Below are 27,503 nucleotides of genomic sequence, written 5' to 3'. Positions count from 1 at the left end.
TGAGCCGACCAACATTCTCATCCAGTGAAGGTCTCCCCAGTGGGGCCAAACAACCTGGTTACAAAACTGAACACTGTCGAATCAAAGGGAAAATTCAGTCAAAATTTTTTGAAATTTCAAATATGGGCCAAACTTTTCCTGCAAACTGTCAAATAGAGACCTCGCGTCAACACTCATCCTATTGAAAAACGTGAGCCCTTGGTTCTCAGTATTGTCCCTTGAAAACTGAAAGTGCATATTTATCCTCATAAAAAAGTAAACAGTATAAGAAACAATAATAAGCTTTTCCAGAAAAATTTTGACTCATATTTACCAGGTTACAAAATTTTTTCCAGGTTACAAATTTTTTTCCCTGTGATCAGGGGATTCTCATCCACCAAACCTTCTTGTAGTCCCATATGCCTATCTCCAAAGGCTGTCTGCTGCAACCCTGATAGTGAACAAGACTTTTTTGCTATTTCCAGAAATTCAAAGCATCTGGATTTTAAGGTATTTGAAAGTTTTTTGGGGCTACTACCACTAATTCAAAGGCATCTAGATTTTTGTTTTGTCAAAAAATGCATGCAAAATGAGAATGTTCAAATTGTCATGACGAATTTTGGCTGCTGTTATTTTGCTGTTTTAAACTTTCAACTAAGACAAGCTTTCCATGAATCACCAAGTTTTGTACCTGAAGGAGAGCACATTGATGAACAAATAACTCAATACGGTTAGGATGAGTGCCGAGTGATAAATAGTCGAATCAATAGCCCCAAACAAAGGCAAATATTAGTTACTGTCAGCAGTAAGCACAATATAGTAAAAACCACCATGTCTTTCACTCTTTTTTTTTTTATGAATCTAACGTTATAGAGTATGTGAAAAATATGTTTTGGACTATGCAATTGTGCCATGTAACCAGGTTTTCCGTGTTAAAAAGCAACAGCTCACAATGCACTAAAGTTTCATGACTAGGAAAACATGTTTTCACATCAAAATGGCAAACAAAGATGTAAGCCCTAACAAATAAACCATATTGATTGTTGAATGCATCTGTGGGGTTCAGATTAACTAGACAAAACTTGCATCTTTGATTTCTAGCTAGATAATAGGGTACAGTAGACAGAAAATGATAGATACCCCTCAAACAAATCATATGTGACACCAAAAGGGGGAAATATTGGCTACCCCCGAGTCTACCTTACCCTCTAGTAGAATCCACTCATTACATTATATTTTCTTGGTTTTTTGTAAATCAAGCCCTACAGATATGATCTGTATGGATTGCTTAGTTAAAAACATGTTTTTCATCATCAATGGTGTTGTATAAGCAGATCTTCTAAGGGGGGCACAAAATTCAACAATTTACAATGCCGCAATTAAGAAAATCATATTTTTAGCAGAAAACCCACCAAATCCATAGTGTATTTTCTACTAAATGGACCGTGCTGAATGCATTTGTGGGATCAAACTGGATAAATAAAACTTGTATCTGTGAAATTCAGATAGAGAAGGCCGTGCTCTAGAGTGTAGCCAATATTTTCCCACACCACAGAGATAAATACACAGTGGAGTTGGACGTACAAATTTAAATTGCTGATACATGTTTGTCAAATGTCATATTTAAAAGTTGGTACATACCCAGGGGACCCTTCCCTTGTACACTTACAAAGCACAACTACTTTTTTTTTATGTGATAAAATTAAGATACAATTGAGATTTTATCTTATTCGTACATCATCACGGACACCTCAATCCAATGTACATTAGCATTTCAGATGCGTTAACACAAGATCAGATTACACCAGAATCTCATACCTGTTATGATCCCAGCAGTGGCTTCGACTGCGGGAATCCAGTATGCTGGAGAAGAATCTAAGGATCAAACAGCTTAAGAGATACGCATATATAAGTACATATATACATCACATAACCCAATCATACAAGGGGAATTCTTCCATAGCAAAATCATAAGTGATCTAAAAATCTTGCATCAAACTGATAGGACTAACCAGAGGGGGGTGCTTGGAACAGCACGGAATGGTACGCGTTTGAAAACAATGTTGAGATCAGACATTAGACATGATAATATGTGGCGGCAAGCAAGGTTGTTAAATGCGATGAGGCGAAGCGAGGCGTTGAGCCTGTTATGAAGCGAGGCGTTGAAGCGTAAGCTTCATGATCAAAATAATAAAATATATAATATTAATAAAAATATATAATATTAATAAAATAATAAAAATTTTAAATAAAAACTACTAATAAACCACAATATAAAATAAATTGTGTCCTCACAAAATCAATTAGGGTATGTTTGATGGCTTGTCCAGGGTTGAACGAAATGAACAAAAAGAACGGAACAGAGCATTGGTTCTGTTCGTTCTGTAACAACTGTTTTAAGTCTCTCCAACCAGATGAGGGAAGCCCTTGTGGGCACCTCAAAGTTGTGCTCGCTTGTGGGTATAACTTGAAGAAAGCTAAAAATATGATCTTTTTATTCTGTAAAACATTTTGTACCTAGCTAAAGATTAGGAAAGAGACTCGAAGCTGGAGCACAACTCGATCAATTATCAACACAGTTAGGATCTCCAGCTTGGTCCATACACATCCCAGACCACCCCATTTCTTCCTGAGCCAAAGTTGGTGGAGCAATGCCATGGTCCAACCAGTGCCTGTGAACGGGTTGGGCATTTGACCCATTAGATTTGGTCATTTAGGATGAATATATTGCACCAACCTCTCTCTCTCGTGCTTGTCATATGCTGAACGAGTCTGGTTCCCGCCGACCAATCACCATAATTCGTGTCACCAAATTAACCAAGACTCGCAAGTGAGCCGGGTCTTGTCAAGCTATGGACAGGTCTTGCAATGGTGGCCCATTGATTGATTCCAACGGTCAGGGGCGTGTGAATCTCGTGTAAAATTGCAGGACGGTAATCCGTGAGGGTCAAAAGTCTCGTGTGTTTTAAACTTAAAGCAGTGTTTTCTCCCATCGCATGCCAGCCCTACAACTATAAGATCATCTAGAGCCAGAGTTGCAAAGACAACGCTTGCTTTCTTTACAAGAGGGTTAAACGAAATGATGCACCATTCAGGAAGCCATTACCCTATGGTGGTGCCCTCCCCAAGTTGGGGTTCCATTTGAAGGGGAAAGAAGCCTCTATTTTTTCGAATGGCGTCTCCCCTAAATGCAGAGATTGGGATTGAAGGTGAGTGCTCCTCTGAAAGTTTCTTTTATTCCTGAAGGGGAGAAGACCTCCTCTTTCAACCCCGCCGCGCCTCCACTGTTCACGTTGGGCGAGATCCGTGCTGCCATTCCCAAGCACTGCTGGTTGAAGGATCCATGGAGGTCTATGAGCTACGTCGTCTGCGACATCGTCGCTGTCTTCGGTTTGGCGGCAGCTGCAGCATACCTCAACAATTGGCTGGTATGGCCCCTCTATTGGGCTGCTCAGGGCACCATGTTTTGGGCTCTCTTTGTTCTTGGCCATGACTGGTAAACCCACATTTCTTCGCTTGCTTTTCTTTCTTTCTTTGTTATACACCCCCATCCCTCCCTTTTCTCTGTTTTTTTTTCGATAAATAGCAGAATGATCATCAAATAACTAGCACCAACCTGATGCGTACGCCTTAGAAGTGAGACGCGTTTCAACTTGAGGCGTGCGCTTCACATGAGTGAAGCGTGCGTTTCAAGCCTGAAACGCTTCACTGCAACGCCTCAATACCTTGAGCGTGCGCTTCGCCTCTGAGGCGTACGCTTCAAGTATTGAGGCATACGCCTCTCACAACACTGGCGGCAAGTGTAGGGGTACCCTTCTCAACCAACATATTGAAGAATGCAATGGAGGATACGATCAGTATCTGCCAGGTCTATAATCCTTTCTCTTTTTTTTTTGTCATTTAAAAGGATTTTGGCTTTCCATTTTTTAATCGTGTTGTCTTCTTCAGATCTAAATATATTGAAAAAAAGTAAAAGGACACGATGTTTCTTTGTTAGGAACCATCCTAAGCATCGTGTGGCTTCTTCCCATTTAAGCCATTGTAAAGAACCTTCGTTTTATTGTTTGATTAAGTTTGTCAAGGTATCCACACACACTTGTCTCAACCTTCCCTAGGTCCCTTTCTCTTTTTAAAACTCATGATGAGATTCATACTGTCTCCCCTCCTTAGCGTCACGGTTGTTTTGATACTTCCGAAGGTACCACTTCGGTTTAGAGTCGGACCATTCAACAAGAGAAGGCAAAGAAGTATCCTCCTTTTAGGGGCCAACCTGTTGCTCTTAATTTCAACTATGGGCCTCACGTTTCTGAAATTCCAAAATATGAGCTTTTTGTTTTTTCTGAAAACTGTCAAATAAGGGCTTACATTTATTATTGTCTTTTAACTGGCATGCCAGATTACAACAGTGACCTTCATCATTAAGAATTCAAAGTGTTTGCTTTTTCTTTTTTATGGAAATGAATGAGTACTTTTCAATTTTCAAGGGGACAACACAAGAAATAAAAAAAAAAATCACTTCTACCAAAATGATAGATACTGACCAGAGTCCCTATTTGACTGTTTTAAGGAATAGTTTGCCTATGTTTGGAATTTCAGAAACATAAGGCCCGTATTTGAAATTAAGGGCAAAATTCGGCTTGGGGTATGCAGACCCCTACCAGGTCTAGGATTACAAATCCGCAACAAAATTACATCAGTGTCATTTAGCAGTGGAGAAGAGAAGACCAAAAGGAAAAAGAAAAAAGAAAAACGAAAGGAACTATTAGATCTTATATTTTCTCTTTCTATAGCTTCCAAAATCTGTACTTTAGAAGGTTCATGATTCTGCATGGATGTCAAGGACTGAGGCAAATGATGAAGCAGGCAACGCGGAAACCGAATTACCAAGATCATGTTTTACACTTTAGCAGTGGAGAACAGATGACCAAAAGGAAAAAGAAAAAAGCAAACCGAAAGGAACTATTAGATCTTGTATTTTCTCTTTTCATAGCTTCCAAAATTTGTACTTTAGAAGGTTCAGGATTCTGCATGGATGCCAGGGACTGGGGCAAATGATGAAGCAGGCAACGCGGAAACCGAATTATCAAGATCATGTTTTACACTGCATGATATGCAGACGGGACTAGACAATCCAACTCGTGTTTAGGGGACACGACACAAAACATCAGGTATTGACACGTATCAAAATTTATTTAAGAAAATAACAGTATCTTGTATTCATTGAGAGTACATACAGACGCGAGCACACAACTCACCCATTGTATATCGAAGCAGGTTATATGCCCCTCCCCCCCACCCAACACGCAGGTGTGTGTTTGGGGTTCTGAATGAGTGCACGTGGGGCTTGTATCCCCGTGTGTGTCGGCATCACTTAGCGTCAAAGTCCGGTGCGGTTACAAAGACTTAAGTACCTTTTCTCATCATGAAACGATGGTTTGAGAAAAGGACAAAAATGTCCTCTATTCAAAAAAAAAAAGAATGATCTTAACTCTTCAAAGTCCAAACATTTCGTTTTTGCCTTAAGCAGTAAACAACGCACCATATACTGCAACAGGAGCTCCCTTTGACGATGCATCCTTTATCGTCCTCTGCTGTCGTCGGAGCACCCTTTGCTGTCGTCTGCACAATGGGAGCACCGTTGCCACCATCAGCTGCATCTACCTTTTGGGTGTTTCTTCTTCACTATTGAATTACCAAAACTTCTGTCGTTTCGGTGAGTTTCGTTGTGCAAACAAATCGATTTATAAATCTGAATGCTAAATCTTACAACTGGTTGTATTATTCATGCTAAATAATACATATTTTCATAATGAAACAAATCGATTTGTACCTATCCACCTTCTAGGCATCAAAAACAGTTAGCACGATTTGTTCTTATGAAGGTCAAATATTACAACGATATGTACTTATGATGGCTAAATTTCTACAATGATTTGTACGTTTGAATGCAACAATGATTTATACATTTAATGCAATAGTGATTTGTACATTTAATGCAGTAGTGATTTGTACGTTTGATGCATCAACGATTTATACGTTTGAAGCAGTAGTGATGTGTATTTATGATTTATGAAGTCATCATGATTTGTATTTAAGTTTGCTAAATTGTACAACGATGTTTACTTATGAAGCCCAAATGTTACAACGATATGGACTTATGAAGGGTATGATTTCTACAACGATTTGTATGTTTGAAGCATGAACGATTTATAAATTTAAATCAATAGTGATTTGTACATTTAAATCAATAGCGATTTGTACGTTTGAAGCAACAACAATTTATACGTTTGATGTAGTAGCGATTTGTATTTTTGAAGTTACCTCGATTTGTACTTAAGTTTTCTAAATCTTACAACGATGTTTACTTATGAAGCCAAATATTGTGATGATTTATAATGTTGGTGATTGTGTAGCGAATGTGATAATTTGTAATAATATATACTTGGGGAGGTGGTTGTAACATATAATGATGTAGTTAAATTTATGTATTGTGTAGGTTAGCAATGGCTAAATTTTGTAAGACAAGAAAGCCCCCACCGTTTGAGGGGATGACTACTAAAGAAATTATCCACTAGTCTGATATATATGAGTGTTATAAAATATACCAAAATATAATGAACGATAAAGACAGGGACAAAGCATTGGAATTTTATGATGTGAAGTCTGGTCTATCAGATATTGAAGATGAAGAGCAAAAGAAGAAGGATGAGAAAAAACTAAAGATGAAGAAGAAGAAAAAGGATGACGAAGAGAAGGAAAAGCAAAGAAAGAAGGAGGAGGAAAAGAAAAAGCAAAGGAAGAAAAGGCAAATAAAGAAGGAGGAGGAGGAAGATAGAGAAAGGCAAAGAAAGAATAGGGAGAAGGAGGAAGAGAAGGAAAGGCAATTGAAAAAGAACAAGGAGAATGAAGAGGAGGAGAGGAAAAGGAAATGTAAGAATAAGGAAAAGGAGGAAGAGAATGAAAGGCAATTGAAGAAGGAGAAGGAGGAATAGAAGGAAAGCAAATAATGAAGATAGAAAAGGAAAGGCGGATGAAGAAGCACCAAGACAAGGAAGAGAAGGATAAAGAGGACGAGGAAGAGAATGAAAGGCAAAGGAAGGGGAAAGAGGACGAGAAAGAGAAGGAAAGGCAAAGGAAGGAGAAGGAGGACGAGAAAGATAAGAAAAGGGAAAGAAAGAAGCAGGAAGAGAAAGAGAAAGAAAGAAAAATGAAGGAAGAAGTAGAAAAGCAGAGGAGGGAGGCGAAGGAGCAAAGGAAGGAAGAAGTAGAGAAAGAGAGGAGAGAGGCGGCAGAGCGAAGGAGCAACAAGAAAAGCAGAGGATGAGGAGAGAATAAATGGGGAACAAAAAAGGCAGAGGAGGAAGGAGGAGGAGGAGCGAATGATGGAGCAACAAGAAAGGCAGAGAAGGGAGGGAGGGGATGAGGAGGAGAAAAGTGTGACCAAGGTACGCAAAATTGCTCATGTCTGTCATGATTTACTGTGATAGGTATTATTATGTATAGCGATTACTGTGATAGTGATTACTATATATAGTGATTACTATAATAGTGATTATTATGTATAGTGATTACTGTTATAGCGATTACTATGTATAGTGATTATTGTAACCTATGTATAGTGATTATCGTAATAGCTATTAGTACGTATAGCGATTATGTAATGATTTACTGTGATAGATATTATGTATAGTGATTAATGTGACAGTGATTACTGTGATAGCGATTACTATGTATAGCAATTATTATGATAGTGATTACCATGTACAACGATTATTGTGACTTATGTATAGCGATTACCGTAATAGCGATTAGTACATATAGTGATTACGTAACAATTTACTGTGATACGTATTATGTATAGCGATTATTGTGATAGTGATTACTATGTATAGTGATTACTGTGATAGTGATTACTATGTATAGCGATTATTGTGATAGCGATTACTATGTATAGCGATTATTGTGACCAATATATAGTGATTACCATAATAGCGATTATTATGTATAGAGATTACTTTGATATCGATTATTGTGTATACGATTACAGTGATAGCGAGTGTACAACGATTATTATATATAGTGATTACTGTATACAGCGACGTGTAGAAGTACAAATGGGATTGATTGTGATTTGATAGGAATAATATGTTATTTTATGTTACAAGAAGGTAGTCTCCACCACATGGTTAGAGATGCTGGAAAGGGAGAATAAGGACTTATGAAAGCAGGTGCAGAATTTGGAGAGACAAATGCAGTCACAATATGGTACACTAGTAGAGATGATTATCAGTGGTTTTAATAACATCGAGAGAACCAAAAGGCCACCGAGGAAAGAGAGTCCACCAAGGAAAAGAAAGAGATGATTTGTATGTCATACTCCATCTGAGTTGTCAAGTGTCACTGAATAAACATTATGTGATTTTTGTATCCTGATAATTATTTGTTATAATTCTATAATTATTTGTTGTAATTTTATAATTCTTTTTTATAACGTGACATTCTATAATTGTATAATTTTTTTTAATAAGTGTAATACACAAGTGCCACTGAATAAATCGTTGTAATGTTAGGCCTTCATAAATAAAAATTGAAGAAGTGGTTAGCGTTGTGTACTGTGAAAATTATGATTTGCTTTTACGAGTTGTCTTCCTATCGTGACTTACACAATGATTGATACAAGGCTGAAACGATTTATACGTATTAAGGCTATGTGCTATCGCGATTTGCTTGATACTGATTGGCTTGCAACCAGTTATAATTCTTTGTTGTAATGCAACATTCTATAATTAATAATTCTTTCTATAACAGATCCTGATTTGTTTTTTATAGAGAAAGTGTTCTATCATGATTTGTACAGCCACAGACATAAAGCGGAAATGATTTGTATTATCGTGATTTTCTTTTATGAGCTTTATCTATGTGAACGATATGTCCTATCGCGATTTACACAATTATTGATTCATAAAAGGTGGAAAAGAAAAACAATAAACAAATCGACATGATGTTTAGATTTAGTAAAGTACAAATCGAGGTAACTTCAATGATACAAATCAAGTTAACTTTATAAATACAAATCGATTTACAACTTGATACCGATTTGAGTTTTATAGAAAAACAATATTATAGTAACAGTTGCAAATCGATATGAGTAAATCACGATATTATTTATCAATATCGTTCACAAAGTCATATCGTTGTCACGGTAACTTCATAAATATAAATCGACGTGATTTACAACCATGTTCATTTACAAAAAAATATGAGTATTTAGTTATAATACATCATGACCAATGGTTTGGTCATGAAATAATTTACAATGACTGATTCATAAAAGGTAGAAAAGAAAAACAATAAATAAATCGACATGATGTTTAGACTTAGTAAAGTACAAATCAAGGTAACTTCATAAATACAAATTGATTTACAACTTGATACTCGATGACTTTATAACAGATCTCCAAGCATAATTGGATCAATTTTCCAAGATCTATATCTTACAACTAGCTTGGATCAATACATACTACCTGAATCTGAAAGCAGAAGTTGGCATGTTACTTGATGACTTTATAGCAGATCTCCATGCATAATTGGATCAATTTTCCAAGGCCTATATCTCACCACTAGCTTGGATCAATACAGGCTACCTGGATCTAAAAGCACAAGTTGGCATGTTACTCGATAATATTTGAATATGTATTCAAGTTATTTAATATTTAATTAAAAAAATTATGAGATCTTTGCAGAGTATTTGGGTCTACCCAAATGGATATGTAAAGAGTTTAGACTCAGATCAAGGTTTGGACATGACCTATAAGAGATTTGGATACATTTAAGACCCAAATAGATCTCCTCTAATGTAAAAAGTATTTTAGATCTATTTAGAGATCAAATTGGATCCTACTAAGAAAATAAGATATTGAATCTAATTGAAGACTCAATTAGATCCCATTATGTAAATTAACATTTGGACCCATTTGGAGATCCAATTGGATTTGAATAAGTAAATAATGCTTTTGGATCTATTTGAGACCTAAATGGATCTCATGAAGGTAAAATGAATTTGTTTGGATCTAAATTCAATTGGAGACACAAATAGATCCTACTTAAGAAAAGAAGATTTGGATTCAATTATGATCTAAATAAATCTTCTTAGTGTACTGTGAAATTTGTTTGGATCCACTTAACCCAAATGAATCCTACTTAAAAAAATATAGATTTAGATTAGCTTGATATTCAAATGAATTTCACTAGAATATAATAAGTTTTGGATCTATCTAAATTTCAAATGGATCCTACTTAAATAAATAGAATTTGGGTTCAAATCGAGGTAACTTCAATGATACAAATTAAGGTAATGTCATAAATACAAATTGATTTACAACTTGATACCGATTTAAGTTTTATACAAAAATAATATTTTAGTAACAGTTACAAATCGATATGAGTAAATCAAGATATTATTTATCGATATTGTTCACAAAGACATATCATTGTCACAGTAACTTCATAAATACAAATCGATGTGATTTACAACCATGTTTATTTACAAAAAATATGAGTATTTAGTTATAATACATCATGACCAATGGTTTGTCCATGAAATGATTTACACAATGACTGATTCATAAAAGGCAGAAAAGAAAAATAATAAACAAATTGACACGATGTTTAGACTTAATAAAGTACAAATCGAGGTAACTTCATAAATACAAATCGATTTACAACTTGATACTGATTTAAGTTTTATACTAAAATAATATTTTAGTAACAGTTGCAAATCGATATGAGTAAATCGCGGTATTACATATCGATATCGTTTACAAAGATAAACAAAGATATATCGTTGTCACGGTAACTTCATAAATATAAATTGACGTGATTTGCAACTACATTCATTTACAAAAAATATGAGTATTTAGTTTCAATACATCATGACCAATGAAATGATATTTTTAAGTTATACGCAATGTAATTTATTTGTTTATTATATACTTTGCACGTGATTTTTGAAAATGAGCGAGATGTGAAACGATGTTTTCTTTATAAATGAATAACATGTTGCACAAGTTCAGGAGGGTATTGTTTTGCTTTGCTTCATGAGAAAGGAACAGACGAACCAACGTGTTCGGGGGTCGAACATATAACCTGCTTCATCGTAAAGAAGGTATCGATGTCGAGGAAGGAGACAACGACAGCTACACGGCCAGCGATGGCAAATCAGGTGTATATTTTATAAACCTCGTGACGAGTATCTTCAAAAATTATCTCTTTTATGTCGTATATTCGATTTATTTTGTATACTATAGAAAGGAATTGCAATATAATACGACGGATCATTTATTGAATATTATGCTAATGTCAGTGGAACATCCACAAAAAAATGTACCCAAAAACTTAGTAAAGAGCTCCAAGAGAACATCAACCGACTGCGAGATGAATTTGCATAAGGAAACACTATCAATAATTTTGTATATATGAAATCACTATCAGTTATACATTTACATATGTCATGGGTATTTATATTAACACGTGCATATTTGTTGCAAATAGACTATATACAATTTCATCATGTATATTCAAAGCAATGCAACAACCAATACTAGATGCATCGTCAGCCCTTATTTCATGGTATATTGGTTCTCTTATATGTTTATTTTTTTTATTTATTTACTCTTATTGTTTCGTGTTTTAACCTTACTATTATCATTGTTTCGTTCAACAGAGTTTCGTCCATCGACTGCCATACACTACTGAATTTCAATATGGACTACAATGTTGGGGTAACGATGATCACTGCGGAGACTTTTGGTCAAGTGAAAAGGTAAGTGAAGAAACCTGTTGTCCAAGGTTTGTGAGGCATAACAGTCCTAGCACGATTTCTACTATCAATTTAAGATATTATATTGATTTAAGATATTATATCGATTTAAGATATTATTTTCATTCTTAATATCGATTTGTATGTTGATTCTTAATATCGATTTCTAAGCTATCAATAGAAATTTTCATATTGATTTGTAAGATATTTTATCATCGATTGGCATATATTGATTCCTACATTATGGCGATCGTTTGAGCATTGGGTCTTATACGTGATGGATTTACAAAAACAGCAAATATGGTGTTACAACTCATTGGAGTTTCACACTGTATATAATGTAATATTATGCATTTGGTAAGTTTTTATCTATAAGTGTATTGTATCTTGTACGGTGGCCCAGAATTTACTTGCTTCTGCATTAACCACAGGTGAGATTCCTCAAATACGTCTTGGGTGTCAACATTAGCAAGTGGAGGTTTCACGGCGCACTCGATGCTCCTTTACAAAATAATGGCATCGATTATGGTGTATTTATAATAAAGTATATTGAAGCAATATACAATGAATAAGAACTTGATTTCGATGATGTATGCTCTACACTTAAACATGTTTTATTATCCAATATTATTGGGGACTCAATTTCTATATTGGTCTCATATTACCTTTTTGTTGCCGGATGATATACCTAGATTTTGTAAAGAACTATGCAAAAACTTGATAGAGTTTCTAATTACGGCAGAGAAAAAAACTCAGACAGCAAGAATACCTAGAAGGCAACGAACGACGCGATGATGTACAAAGATTTGTAATAGATTTTGTGGACTGTGTATACAAATTTTGTAAATCTCTCTAGGTTGAAATAAAAATTCAACAATTACTCTGATTTCAAGAGGAATGCTAATAAATACTGATAAATGCTGATATTAAGAGGAATGCTAGTATATACTTTCAGAATGGAAAGATCTGTATTTTTCATCCTTTTACATAGGACAATATGTAAATTGATGTGGTTGTAAATCGCGTTGATGGGCTACATGATAAATCGCTTTACTATACACATCAATAAGTTAGACTGTTATTTATAGCAAAGGCAAATCGTTGTCTCCAACATAGACGTCATTGTGTAAATCGCTATAGGACACTATATGGTATAATGATTTATATAACATGGAAGAAAAAAAGTGGTCGTTATTTATAACGATTTGTACATGTAAAGGCTAGATGAGACAACAATGTTTACTTTTAATACAGTTTATTTACAGAATAACTTTTTGCACTATGATTCAAATATAGTATATATACAACGATTTGTATATGTGAAGGCTGGTATAATGATTTATATAACAAATAAATCGTCATAGGACACTACATGGTATAACGATTTATATAACATAGACGTCATTCTTATACCATTAGTAAATCGTGATAGAAAACTACAAAGATGATTTACTAATGGTATAAAAATAAAACTACAGTGATTTAACAGCGATCAAGCACAGGTAGTAAATGTAACTCATCGATGTGGTTTACAAACACAAATGTGTCAACAATAGCGATTTAATACTAGCGATTTACCAAATGAAGAAAGTCGATAAATGCTATATTAGTTAGCACTCATTGTACAAATCGTCATCACATGTTTAGCATTCATAAATAAAAATCGCACTGAAAGAAAAAAAGTGCTTTGTATCTACAATGATTTGTACATGTGAAGGTTACATGAGACAATGATTTTTACTAATGGTATAAGCATTGAACAACGATGATTTACCAATGGTATTAAAATTGTAGCTCTGTAGGCTAGATGAGACAACGATTTATACATGTGAAGGATACATATTACAACGATTGATCATGTTAATATAATCAAATACAATTATGTAGCTGCAGAATTCACACGTGATTCTTATGTTCCGTTGCTCACTTTTGAATTAACTGAGTCTGTCATATAATAGAACAATGTAAGACACTACATTAAGTTTAACAAGAAATTCAAATATTCTCCCAATATTGATTATATACCAAAAGACTTGTAAAACTGATGTCATCATTTCACTCAAACCTTTCGGGAGGATTGAAGATTCTAATATTGTAGTGCACGTCTGTAGGGTATTGCTGCATGTTGGAAATTACACAAGTTAGATATTGATAAGATACATGTAATGCAATTTACATAGAAAGCAATATAATGTATTACATACCTTTTCATGCGAAGGGCTTGGTTGTTTTTGCTTAAGGGTTGGTTGTTTTTAGATATTTTCTTGACAACCAATTCTAATGCACCATTTGTCCTCCGATTATTGCAATCAAAGGCAGGTTTCCTTTTGATACCCTTCGCTAGATGAATTTTTCTATCATAATCTATAACGTTGACTCTTGACTTGTTGAAGATGATGTTTATGCTTCGATACAACTTTTCATGTGGGTCAGGGGAAGCATAATTTTCACCTTCATTGTTCACTCTTATTTTCTTAGACTGGTCTTCATGAGCTGCAACAGACTGATGGTGAATTAACTGCTCATTTTCAAGTAAGTCCTTTGACACTTTTCTCATGCATACATAGGCTTTTTTTCACTTTTCGATACCAAATCTGCAACATGCATAAGTGACCTACATAGTTGTTGGTAACGGGAGGCTATGTGGCACTTCTCATCAACACCAGATGGACTGACATTATCTGTATCCAGCAGTTCAATTTTTGCTTGCCTCATCCATCTTTGCATTAAATATGACTCAGGTATTTCTTGTATCTTCTCTTGATTAAATGTCATTAATTCATGACGACATAAAATACCTTTGAAGTCATATATTTTGCACGTATATTCAATTATTTTGTTGTCAACATTGTATGTAACATGTGCTTCTTGCCTTTTCAAATGCTCTTTGTCCTCCCATACAATATGGTATTTGTGCATATTCTTGATTTGCATACGTCCTTCTATGTTGCAATTCATGACCTGTATAACATCTTTCTTAATCCATTCAAATACAGTTAGTGTATATAGATCTGTAGGTTGCATCAATATTTTAATGCCCAAAGTTACAGGGTGTGTGTTGAAGCATTTCACATCTTGTTCAAGCTCATTCTTTCTAAGATCGTCTACAAATAATTCATATTGTTTCATGAAGCGAAACATTGTTAAACATGAATACAAGGTTTTCTTCAGTGTGGCATGCATAGATTCAGCTCTTTGTGTGCTTATCATACCTGCACAAAAGTATTGTCTTTCATATGTCAATGCCCACTTTTCTTTGTCTACATATAAATTTTGTAACCACACACAGTCTTCAAGGTCGTACATCTGAATCATTTTCTCTCAATTAGACATAAATGTGACCTCGTTTACGCTCTCAAGTACACACCTTGTAAACTTTTTATCAAACATTGTCTTCTGACTAAATATGTGTCATATGTTATTTACTTCATTTTAGAAGATATGCCACAAACATAGGCGATGATGTGCATCTAGCCATACATGAGACACTGCAGCTGTAATTGCATGATCACCATATGTAAGTACAACTTTAGGGTGCTTCTCATTCATTGCCAGTGTAAATACTTATTGCTTGATTTCTTCTATAAGTAATCAACCAAAAAACATATTTCTTCATTCTTCATGTTATTTGTCATCTTCCTTCTCAAGTGGTTTCTTAGATCCATAAGTATGAATGGCACATTCTCGCGATCACCATTAATGTGCATACACAAATTGTATGTCTTCTTTGGTGCAATGCCGATGTTATTAGCTATTTCAATAATTATAGCATGTGTTTTAGTTACTTTACGATGTGACCTTAACATAGGAGTCATAAATGAAGCTGCTAATTCATGGTTATGATCACTGATTAAAGTATGAACTACATATTTCTCATTCGGAAGCCTTCTTAACACCATTCTTGTTGGATAGCTACATCTTGAATCTGGCTTGCTCCTTGTCAGATTTTCACTTGACTTCTTTCAACCTTCCTTAGAACAAACATATGTCATTCTCACCATGACACCCTGTGCATTTTTTGACCAAGAATACCTTCTAACACTGAAGCCAAGTTTTAAGGCATAATCATTATAAAATTTGTATGCAACTTCCTCATTATTAAATTGCATTCCTTCTACGGAAACAGAGTCAAGTGTACTATCATGTACATTCCTAGTGTCTGCACCTTTATCAAGTGTATTGTCATGATCGTCTACCTCATTATCGAATTGCATTTCTTTTGCTGGAAGATTCAAGTCAAGAGTGAATCTAATGCTTGCACCCTTCTTATCATGTGCAGCATTAGTGCAGATGTTCACTTCTTCAGATGCATCATTAGTACAGATGTTCACTTCTCCATAACTTTTCAATGATTGAGATGCATCATCTTCACTGCAACCAGATGATAAGCTCACCACTGTCATAAGCAAGATATAAATTTGTGTTAGCCAGCATATACATTTGCTACAATTTATTCAAGATGCATATAACAACGAATACCGATTAGTTAAGCAAGTCAAAAAAATGATTGAATGAATCACAATATAAAAGCAACAATAATTTGTTATTTGCTTATACTATATATCGAATTGTTATTTACCATGCCAATAAAAGAAATGATTTATCGTATATATATGTTGACGATAGCGATTTACGTGACAATGATTTAATTATATTTATGGTGATATGAAGAGATTTCAATAGAAATTGCTCAATAAGCAGCGATTTAAATACGCAAATCATCAGCATAAGAGCGCAATAATGTAAATTACGTATGCACATATTTTAAAATCATACTACAAATATCTTATAAATCGATACTAGAAAATATATAATATCTTACAAATCGATATACATATTGCATAATATATTACAAATCGATACGGCAATTCAGCATAATAGCTTACAAATCGATATACATATCGCATAATATATTACAAATCGATACAACAATTCAGCATAATAGCTTACAAATCGATATTAACAAACAAAACAATATTTCACAAATCGGTAGTATGTTACTACAACCGCGATTTGCGTTATATTGCATATATTGAGTGAATGAATGATACCAGATGGGGTAGAGGTCTTTCCTCGCATTTGTAACTAAGCATTCTTGTCAACAGGTCCCAGCGTCTTACAAATATCTTCAATTTTTCAACTGTCGAAAAACCAACATCGACCTGCAATAACAAAATAATGCCTTCATGGCACTCACGATGACATACGTTCTTCAATAATAGCCTAATGACATGAAAAGGTACTCATGATGCCTTAATGGCACGTGTTGGAATGTTTGTGCGTCATTGTTTTTTTCCATACTGCCTAACAAAAACGAAGAAGAAGCGAAGACTATAAAAAGAGATGGCCGACAAATCCTCCTATGATGCTCACCAATGATCGAACCAGTCGATCGATTTATAGTTATCTCTACGAGGTAAGAATGAACCCGAGAATATTTTGTAACACAAGACAGGAACGAGAAGGCGGCAATATGTTGTAACACAAGCTAAAAATCAAGGCGGGAACTTAGACTCGTGAGAATGTGCAAAACTATTTATGGGAGGACATTTTCGTTAAATGCATATCTATCTTTTTTATATGTTATTTTATTATAAAATCATCATGGGTAACATTGGCATATGAATTATCGGAGAACACACAACCCCCTCCCATTGTATATGGACTGTGTCAAAAAGGATGCACATTGACAATTTGATAACAACACCGATTTATATGGAAAACACTGCAACAAATTGCCTTAATTCTTCTAAAAAAAATTTATGAAACACTGCGACAGAGGCAGGCAACTTTAGAAACATATGCTTCACAAGAAGTTAGCGATCATTTTCAAGGCTTGTGGGGGCGATCGAGGAGGGCTCTTCAAGCCATATTTTACGAGGCTTTGTCTCTTTCTATCGTACGGGCCACTGCACCCAACGCGTCAACAACAGCCTGTAATATTTACTTCTTTTCTTTTTTTTTCTGTTCACCTTGAAATGATTCTCAATTTCCATAAAGCTTCCTCACCCCTCTCTCTCGCTTGAACAGTCGATTCTTCTATGCTGATTCTAGAAACCCTGCACCATATCTATCAGAGCCCTGTGTGGTCGCAACTCGTAAGTTGTATCCAAGTAGGTGGGATCTGTCGCCCCCATGGAACTGACTGATACCATTCAATGATGCTATAATTCAAGCTGGTTTACTATTGGACCAGGTCCTGTACTTAACGTAGTAGTCAATCAAAATTCAGGGCATACCACAGGAAAAGAGAAAAAGAATCACCACCCAACTTGTCATTTCCAATATGTGAGTACGCTTTGTTATCATCAAAGCTTAAATCCAACCAGGATCAAAAGTCCAAGCTGAATATAAATACATAGTTGTAAATTCATTTTACTGAATTTAAGTTGTTGTAGACCCAAACATATATAGGATGAGAAACATAAAAGATGAGTTGTATTATGTTTAATCCAGATCCAACACGTAAAAAAAAAGACACATGAAAGTATAACAAAAATATTTGTCATTAAATGACAAGAACTGAAATACAAGGGAAGGGATTGAAAAGTTGTTGAAAGTGAACATAAAGAATAAAGAATATGAGATATCAACAACAATGTTGGAGCATCAAACTACAAGTGGCCTAATAGCTCATACTCATGCTATGAACGTAAACCTATCTAATTGCTCATGTTCTTCATATACATTCATGAAAAGCAAATGAGAAAAAGAAGTAAAAAAGCACAATGTTGAATCAAGATCTTCTAGATGAGACCTTGGGATATAAGTAGAGGTGTCAACGGGCCTGGTTTACCCGAACCAAACCCTATAGGGTCCAGGTATGGTGAAAACTAAGAAGACCCAATTAAGACCCGGGTTCGGACCCGAAGGTCTGATTAATACATGGACCTGGGTATAGCTTGTGAAATTTTATACCAGACCCAGACCCGATCCGAATTCTGATTAAGACCCACAAATTTCAATGTAAAAAATATGGTTTTACCAGGTTTGGTTCATTGTTGATTCAAAATCTCTCTACACCTTACAGTGTGGCTTAAAAGCTTGAAAAATCGACATTAAACAAAAACCTTTTCTTGTTATTCAGACTCTATTTCTTGGATTTCAAGGTTGAATCAGAAACCTTGATCACAAAGGATGCATTGATTCGGATTCATACAACATTTAAATAAAAAATTGTTGGGTTGTAGAGGCAAAAAATGGAGTGTCGCAGTCTCTCCCTAGTTGCAGGAAACGAAAGAGACGTGAGAGAAGGGGCTTTGCCCTAAGCCCAGAAAGTTTCGATAGAAAAGATTACTCCACCCAAAGTGGAAAAATCTTTTCTATAAAAAACTGTACTTTTTAGTAACGGTTTCGCAAAGAAGCGTTTTCTCTCATTTGAAAAGGTCAAAAAAATGTATGTTTTTTCGATTTTTCCTATAAATTTCTCACTTTCAAACCTGCCCTAAGTTAAACCTCCTCACTATCTATCACACAACAACAACGAAGGAAAATATTTTAAAGTATTCTAAAATTTCTATTATACTCTTATTAGTCAATATGATTGCCCTTCTTACATTTTACAAACGTGTATCCTTCTCATCTTTAAATATTAGGAACTTATGAATAACCAAAATGGATCAGGGTTCCAACCCAGGTCCAAAATAGATCTTAACCAGACTTTGAGTTTTGGGTAACATGTATGATATATCCGTATTTGGGGTCAGGTCCAGAATAAATATATTTAATTAAAGTATTGAAAAAAACTTAAGTTAACTAGTGTAGTTGGATGGGGCCTAAGCCGCTAGGAGGGTGGTCTAGGTTCAAATCCCATGAAAGTCACCTCCTGCGCAATCCTACGCGTGGTGAGTCCCTAGGGGCGAGAGGTAAGCCTTCAGACAGAGTTCTAAGCTGCCAAGACACCATAAGTACGACTAGATCTAAAAAAGAAAAGTAGTTAAGTATAAAGTATGGGGGCATTTTTGGTGTTTTAAAAGCATTTAACTGAAGTTAGCTATGTAAGTTAAAGTATCCTCATCTGACAATTACTAGGACTATATAAGGAATTTCAGAAAAAGTGATGTCTGACATGAGTTTCAGGTTAAAGGTATCCAAGCAAAAACCACGTTCAAAGGACTACTTGGACACTATTCCATGCCGCCTTCTCAAAGGCATGGGGGGGGGGGGGGGGGGGATTACCTGAGGTTGGCCCATTAAGTGCCTACGTCCCGAAGAAGGTTCTTTGCTATGTCACAAAGACCCGTGAACACGAGGACACGTGACACCATTTGACTCGAAAGTTTGATTTTTTTTAGAAAAGTCGACACGGAATTTTTTAATCAATAAAAAATATTTTGTGACATTTTAATGTTACAAATATATTTTTCATTGAAATAAAACCTTAAAACATTAAAAAATAATAAAATAATACTAAAATATGGTCTGCACATGCCAGTGTCAGTATTCACGTGTCTGATAGTGTCAAGGACACACCACCAAAATGGCGTGTCCTTGTGAATAGGTTCTTTTTCATTTAAAAAAAGAAAAGGAAAGGAAACTAAGGTTCCTCATCATCAAAGAAATAAAATACTAACACTCTTTTTTTAAAGGCAAGCTAGGGGTTAGGCAGATGCCCACCAGTTATTATACCACTGGGTTTTGAACCTGCAAAGTCCCACCACAAGGAGACGTGCACTGACAACTTCTACCAGCCACGCCAAAAAAAATAAAATACTAACACTTTCCTCCCCCATGTGCCAGCAGAAAAATAAAATAATAACAATTTCTTCCCTATACAAACAAGCCTAGATGATACCAGCCTCCTCAGCCCAAACAAAAAAGATCGATTGCTTGAGCTCATTTACTAGCCCTACCATCACTCCATAAGCGGTGGCAAGTAAAATCATCACCATCAAAGGCAATCTGATTGTCCTTTATTGCTGTTTTATCCATATAGCTAACATAATAAGAATATACCACCATTAAAAGGTATAAGAGGAGGATCAACCGGATTTCTAAAGAGAAAATGAAGGTCGAAATAGATAATTGCAGTTGTCGATCAAAGGAGTCATTTAGCATACTCAATTTTTTTTTTCGCTCTTTCAAACTTCAATGTTGATGAAGCATAAATACCTAAGAGTTGGACTTTTGTTTATTCACAAAAAGTGACAAATATGCTTGATAGGTCAAAAATGAAACATTTGATCCCAACTGGACTGGAGGAACACGAGGACCACACCGTTGATAATGCGATCCACATTAATTGAAAAACTTGGTTTCCACTTAAATATATTAGTTTTATTTCAAACCAGGTTTACGCTTGAAATCAAATCCAGATCCAAGTCATAGCAAAGATGCAAGCCCCCAGCTTTTCAACCATGTCATTACTCGAATGCAAATGTTGGTTAAGGCCCTGTTTGAAAACTAGTAGCTGGGATGGGAACTTCCCATCCCAAATGCATTAACTCACATCCCAGCTACCAGGTGGTAGTTTGACCAACTTTTTGCCAAATGCAATGACTCCTATCTCAGTTCCTAGATTCCAAACAGGCCCTAAAGTCTCCTATGTTTGGACTCTCATAAATCCCAATTTAAGCCCTCATAGAACTACATTTCTTGTTTGATCTCAAATCGTAAGCTTACGAAATTCTTATTCGTTCCTGTAAATATGACGGGCTTCATATATTCCACCAACCAACCAAGAAAACAAACTCAAATGTACACATCATGATCCAATACCAGCGTAGCTTATGATACCTTGTGCTACCCAAATCCTTTTAAACCAAATACAGAATCTCATTTACTAACATCCATTTTACAGCACAAAAAATTAAAATCTAGATCAGAGTCGCTGAAACATATGATTTGAAACATGTATATTGGTGGCAAATAATCACTCCACAGGATAACAAGATAAATCTGAGGATCTCCATCTGATCACTTTGTAAACTGATCTCTCTCAACTGACGCCACGCACCACAATGCTAAAATTACTTTGACAGAGAAGATCACTTTCCAAACGATGTTTAAAATGTATCGCTCACTCAACCTGAAAGAAGAGGGAATAATATGCTTTAAGGACAGAGACCCAAGTAGCCAACCCATTTAAGACGGCCCCATCCCACTTGGTTCTGCATAAACTGGTACTGGGATGGTGGTACCATCAGTTCCCAGCTATGATAAGGTCGGGCATATCAGAATAGTCTCTCTCTCTCTCTCTCTCTCTCTCTCTCTCTCTCTCTCTCTCTCTCTCTCTCTCTCTCTCTCTCTCTCTCTCCACACACACAAAAGAAAAGTCAGTGGAAGAAACTAATGAAAAACAAAGATGGTTACCATCTACCAAAATTGTCCAAGAAAATCAGGTACGAAGTCCAGTAACTTTGCCTACTGCAACCGTTTTTCCTGTAAGCATGCAGTGTTAACAAGAATCCCAGTCGACAGGAAGTCACAGACAAACATACAGATCAAAACCCCAACTAATTATACCTTCAGTACGAAGAGTAAACCTTCCAAGCTGTGGAAAATCAGCAAAGGTCTCAATGCACATCGGATTGTTCACCTTCACAACATAGACAACAATTCTTCAATAACTGTATGAATATAACACAATTGCTCAACACGTAAAAGAGCCCATCTATATACCTGGATTCGACAGACCACAACTGCACCATTTTTGACAAAAAGAACCTTCTTCTTCATTGGCTTCTTCGTTTTTGGATCTATTTGCTGCAACAGCTCCACTATCTCACACTCCTCGACAATAGCATGAATATGCAAAACTGCCTTGTAGCCAGCAGTAAAAATTGCCTAAAATTTCAAGAAATCATCAAATGAAAAATGTGAAGTGAAAACTCCCTCCTACAGCAGCAATTCAGAAAAAGACGCAAATTAACCAAGCCTTCTATCAGAAGAAACTCACGCACATTGTCAAGCAATTCCAGTATCTGCAACTGAGCATCAAATTCTGAGACTGCAGAAATGGGCTTTGCTTCATGAAACAAAATAAGCAATTGAATCAGTAAAATGGTGTAATTGCAGAGCTCAGATGAATCACATTCCAACATGCATAATGATCTAAAACACATGCATCTATGTGACCACCGACACACATATTGACTATAAGTGACCAAGAATCATTTGATTTGAATCGAATGCAAAGGAAAGGATTTCAAGTTCCTCAACAAGAAAATTCTATGATGAGCAAGATCTTGAAATGTAACTTTTGTAAGGGCTACAACATTATAGATCTAAATCCACTCCATGCTTCAAGCAACAACCTTCATTGAATGTTTAGAAACCAACAATGGAATTTAACAAGAACCTATTTGGCAACTTCCATCATGCTACGCAAAAGGCGAATAATCAACCTTCCAAATAGTTTACAAGCATCAAAGTTTGGTGGGAAGAAATATTGTTGATATCATTCAATCATTTTCCAAAGATTCAATCATACAAGTATACAGGCATATAGAGTTTATCTAGAAATATATCTCATATCAAATGAAGACACCTAGATTTAAGTATTTAACAGATGCAATATCAAAGAAAATTGGAGATGTCAAGTGTTCAGCATATCTGGATCATAGGGGTGGCAAAACCTGACACGACCCGCCAACCCGCCTCTTAGGCGGGTTCGGGTTTGGAAAAAATGAACCCGTTTAATAAACGGGTCGACCCGCCTAACCCGTTTATTAAACGGGTCGGGTTCGTGTTAGGGGTATGCCAACCCGCCAACCCGTCTGCCAACCCGCCAACCTGACCCGTGAACCTGAGAACCCGTTTACCCGACCCAACCCATTTATTAAATGGGTTGGCGGGTCGTGTCGGGTTACCTGTTTATTAAACGGGCCGGGTTCGTGTTTGCCACAGCCGACCCATTTAATAAACGGGTCGGGTTCGGGTTGAGGTATGCTGACCAGCCAACCCGACACGATTGCCACCCCTACTGGATCACATGCATACACACCCGATCACGTGGTCACAGACACACACACACACACACACACACACACACACAAAGTGTATCCATGCTCCCTTGTTTTCAGAATTTCTTTGCTGCATATTCCATACACATACTTATGTGGCATAGCTCTGGACACCCAGATCAACTTAGACCAAGTTGAATATTGCAGAACTTTCTTCTACTCATAAGGACTAAGTTTTAACTTTTAAATACGGTAAATTTACTGAACAAATCCATGTATGGAAGTGATCCAGTTAGTGCAGAGAATGTATAAAACCAGTACATATCCAGCTGACATAGTCCACTATACACAACTCAAATATTGAAAAAAAGTGCAGGAATATTATTTCCAATGGTGGGAATGATGCAGAGTACAACATAAGGCTCTTAACAAGTCATGCCTTAGACACAATCAAAAGGACAAATCACACGTCTAAAAAATACAACAACAACTACGCCTTCATCCCAAAACAATTGGGGTCGGCGATATGAACCAAAAAAGAAAATCATTATGGGTCTTCCACATGAATCCTTCTCCTCCAATCATTTTTATCTAATGCCATGTCCTTGGTGAAGTTCAAAGCATTCATATCCTTTCCTATCATCTCCATCCAAGTCTTCTTAGGCCTACCTCGACCTCTTTTAACTAATATATTTTCCCATTTCTCCATCCTTCTAACTGGAGCATTATTAGGCCTTCGCCGAATATGTCCAAACCACCGTAAACGATTCTCTCTCATCTTATTTTCAATGGGTGCAACGCCTACCTTCTTACGTATCTCCTCGTTCTGAATCTTATCTTTTATTGTATTTCCACACATCCATCTAAGCATACGCATCTCAGCTACACTCATTTTTTGAATATGATGTCTCTTGGCAGCCCAACATTCCGTACCGTATAGTAAAGTGGGCCTAATAGTCGTCCTATAAAACTTTTCCTTCAACCGCACTGGCATTCTACGATCGTACAACACTCCAGTTGCACTTTTCCATTTCATTCACCCAACCTTTATCCTATGATTTACATCTCCATCAATTTCTCCATACTTTTGAATGATAGATCCCAAATATTTGAAACAATCATCCACCGGTATTTCTTGCTCACCAAGCTTCACTACACTCCCATCACTACTTCATTGCTTACTAAACCTGTAACGACCCCAACTCATACCCTTTAAAAATGCGGAATATTTTTTTTTCTAAGAGTTGCGGAAACCTTCCTAGAGATCTGGGGTCCTCACAGTTCCACTTTCCATTGGATAGCCCATCCACCACAAACGAAGTTGCAATTATCATCCATATCAACCAACTAAAACTCTTTTATTAATGAGTAAGAAAATTTCAAAGACAAGGTTTTCTTCAACTGAAGTAAAATAACAATTGCAGAATTTAAAAGAACTGAAAGACAAAAGAAAGAGCCATTATGTCCTCTACTAAAGCTGACAAGCCCAAGTATAACTCATCCATCCCCAGATGCATGTCCAACTTCACTGTTCACCATTTCCTGTGAAAAACCAACAAAGTAGGGTGTTAGAACCGAAATTCTGAGCACAGCTACTTCTAAAGAAAACAGGTGAGAGAAAGAACATGGATAAGATTTCATGCAGTGAGTACAGCTATAAAATTTGCAACATTTAAATATTCATAACTACCAATAATTGCATATACTCACCAGTTAAGAACATTAAAGCAGTGTCATATATCAATAACTAAATAATCAAACCTTTCAGCATGATTTCACAAAGTAAATCATATGCTACCACCAAATGATGTCATGATATCAAGAATGATTCGAACATGCATGATCTAATGCATAACAGAAAAATGCATGATTATGTGCAATGCATGATTTCTTCTATTATCTTTCATTTAAGTTTCATCTTTCCATATGCATGCCCTATTAGATGCACACATCCTTAAGTTTCTCTTTTTAATTACCGTGGCCCGCGGATACACCAAACGGGTACAAACCCCGAGGTCAAGTAGGTTCTCAGGGTAGCTTAACAAACAATTTGTATTTTATTACTGGGTTTCAACTTAGCCCTCGACCGATATCAGGAAACAGCACCATCCATCGGAACATTAGACCTCCACATCTAATGTCGGGGACACAAGGGACACCCCACGCCCACAAGTGCCACTTCCTTGGTACCATAAACTCACAGCTGTGACTAACACACCACTCCCGGGTAAAGTGGTGGGCTCTCCCTAAAACCGTGGCCAGGAGAAGAACCTCAATATCGGGTTCAGGGGCAACAACGCACACGGAGTTTTTGTATCCTCACAGTCTCCCCAAGACCGGATATCCAAGATTCTCATACTCCAGATGAGATATCCCAGAATGTATATTACATTGTTCTTATTCATTATTTTTATTTAAAGTTCATTCTTTAAGTTTGCCACACATATGCAAAAGTAAAGTGAAAACCCTGCATCCTCCCTTGCAGGGACCCATTCAGGACTTCAGCCCGTATAAACCATTAGAACAGTGTAGTAAAGTGTCAAACCATCTCATGTGGTTCAAGTGATGCATTTAAAAACATATGTGAAAGCAAACCAAACTCACGGCTCTCCAGGCCGATGATGTCCATTCAGGCCATCAATGCACCACATAATAAAACCAAATTAGTGTTTTATTTATAACACTAGGCCAATAGTGCCACAAAAATGTGCACTTATGCAACCATACACCCAAACATATGCATGTCATAATTCATTCATACGCATTTTCAATATGTGTGTGTTACCTACATCACATACGGGTATTAACCAATCCATGGTTTCTTTCAGGGTATGAGTGTACATGTACCATTTCACATATAAATCAAGCGTACATGTTCAAGAAGCATTACTAATAATTGAATCATGCTCCCACTCATGCGTACCATAATCATAACAGTCAAGTGAAAACATAAACCTCCACGGCAAGTGTTTTCATACAATCCAATACACAAGCTTTTAATTAACACATGGATTCTAGCCAAAAATATAATGTTCAGCTAGAGACATTCAAGCAAGATACATTACATATATAAAATTTCAGTTTTATGTATCCATCCTCCCTAAACAGTGTAACATGAGCACTATTATACACAACTGAAAATTTTCAGGTTATGTTTTAATGATCCCTACTACACTCAAGCACCATCTTATGCCAATAGATGGCCTACAGCATTACATTAGGTAATGCATGCAAGATTCTGTCGGACTTTAACAGTTCATGAACCTAGAAGCAGTGCATTCATGTTATAATGGTTTAGAACTTTGTATATTCATTTATGAAAATAGGAAGTCCGATTAACATCATTCGGCTAACTATGAAAACATATGGAAATCAGCCCTGCCACTAGAAATCAGGACGTGTGTGTGTGTATATATATATATATATATATATATATATATATGTATACATAAACACGCAGTCAGCTGGAACACATGCTGACTTTTAATAATTTAAAACATCGAATGGTGTTGCATCATCAAACCCATCTATTCCCTGTTTTAGTATACATAACAGTGTTCTGTTTTTTGAGGATAGCAAGTTTCAAAAATTAATTAACAAGAAATTGCCTATATGCATATCACACAGTCCCCTTTTGATATCAAAATAACCAATATCAAATCGAACTTATAACTTCAATTTCTGGAAATCCAACCTCTCAGTCCAGCATACAATGCTACATTATGGAAACGACACATTAAGATTTTTGCAGTAAATTTATGAGACCAACTTACTCCATTATCAACAGAAACTACAATTTCCAA

General features: G+C 36.0%; 1 protein-coding gene and 1 pseudogene across 1 annotated transcript in view; one reads left to right on the top strand and one right to left on the bottom strand.

Annotated features, from left to right (window-relative positions):
- The first annotated feature begins 3,167 nt into the window (after positions 1-3,167).
- On the top strand, positions 3,168-3,479 carry LOC149847593 (omega-3 fatty acid desaturase, chloroplastic pseudogene; annotated as a pseudogene).
- An 18,071-nt stretch (positions 3,480-21,550) lies between these two features.
- LOC149847592 (uncharacterized) overlaps positions 21,551-27,503 on the bottom strand; it is an 84,159-nt gene continuing 78,206 nt past the window's right edge. The window contains exons 17-21 of the mRNA XM_089997113.1: positions 22,699-22,763; positions 22,418-22,582; positions 22,262-22,334; positions 22,109-22,177; positions 21,551-21,824 (exon numbers count right to left, since the gene is read on the bottom strand). Coding sequence (XP_089853239.1) covers positions 22,134-22,177; positions 22,262-22,334; positions 22,418-22,582; positions 22,699-22,763 — 347 coding nt within the window. The 3' untranslated portion in view covers positions 21,551-21,824; positions 22,109-22,133. The remainder of the gene's footprint in view (positions 21,825-22,108; positions 22,178-22,261; positions 22,335-22,417; positions 22,583-22,698; positions 22,764-27,503) is intronic.

This window comes from Nuphar pumila, chromosome 2, assembly GCF_984573655.1.
Source record: "Nuphar pumila chromosome 2, dmNupPumi1.hap1.1, whole genome shotgun sequence".
In the NCBI taxonomy this organism is placed as follows: domain Eukaryota; kingdom Viridiplantae; phylum Streptophyta; class Magnoliopsida; order Nymphaeales; family Nymphaeaceae; genus Nuphar; species Nuphar pumila.
The sequence above is the reverse complement of the archived record's forward strand: the minus strand, read 5'-3'. Positions and strand labels throughout refer to the sequence as shown.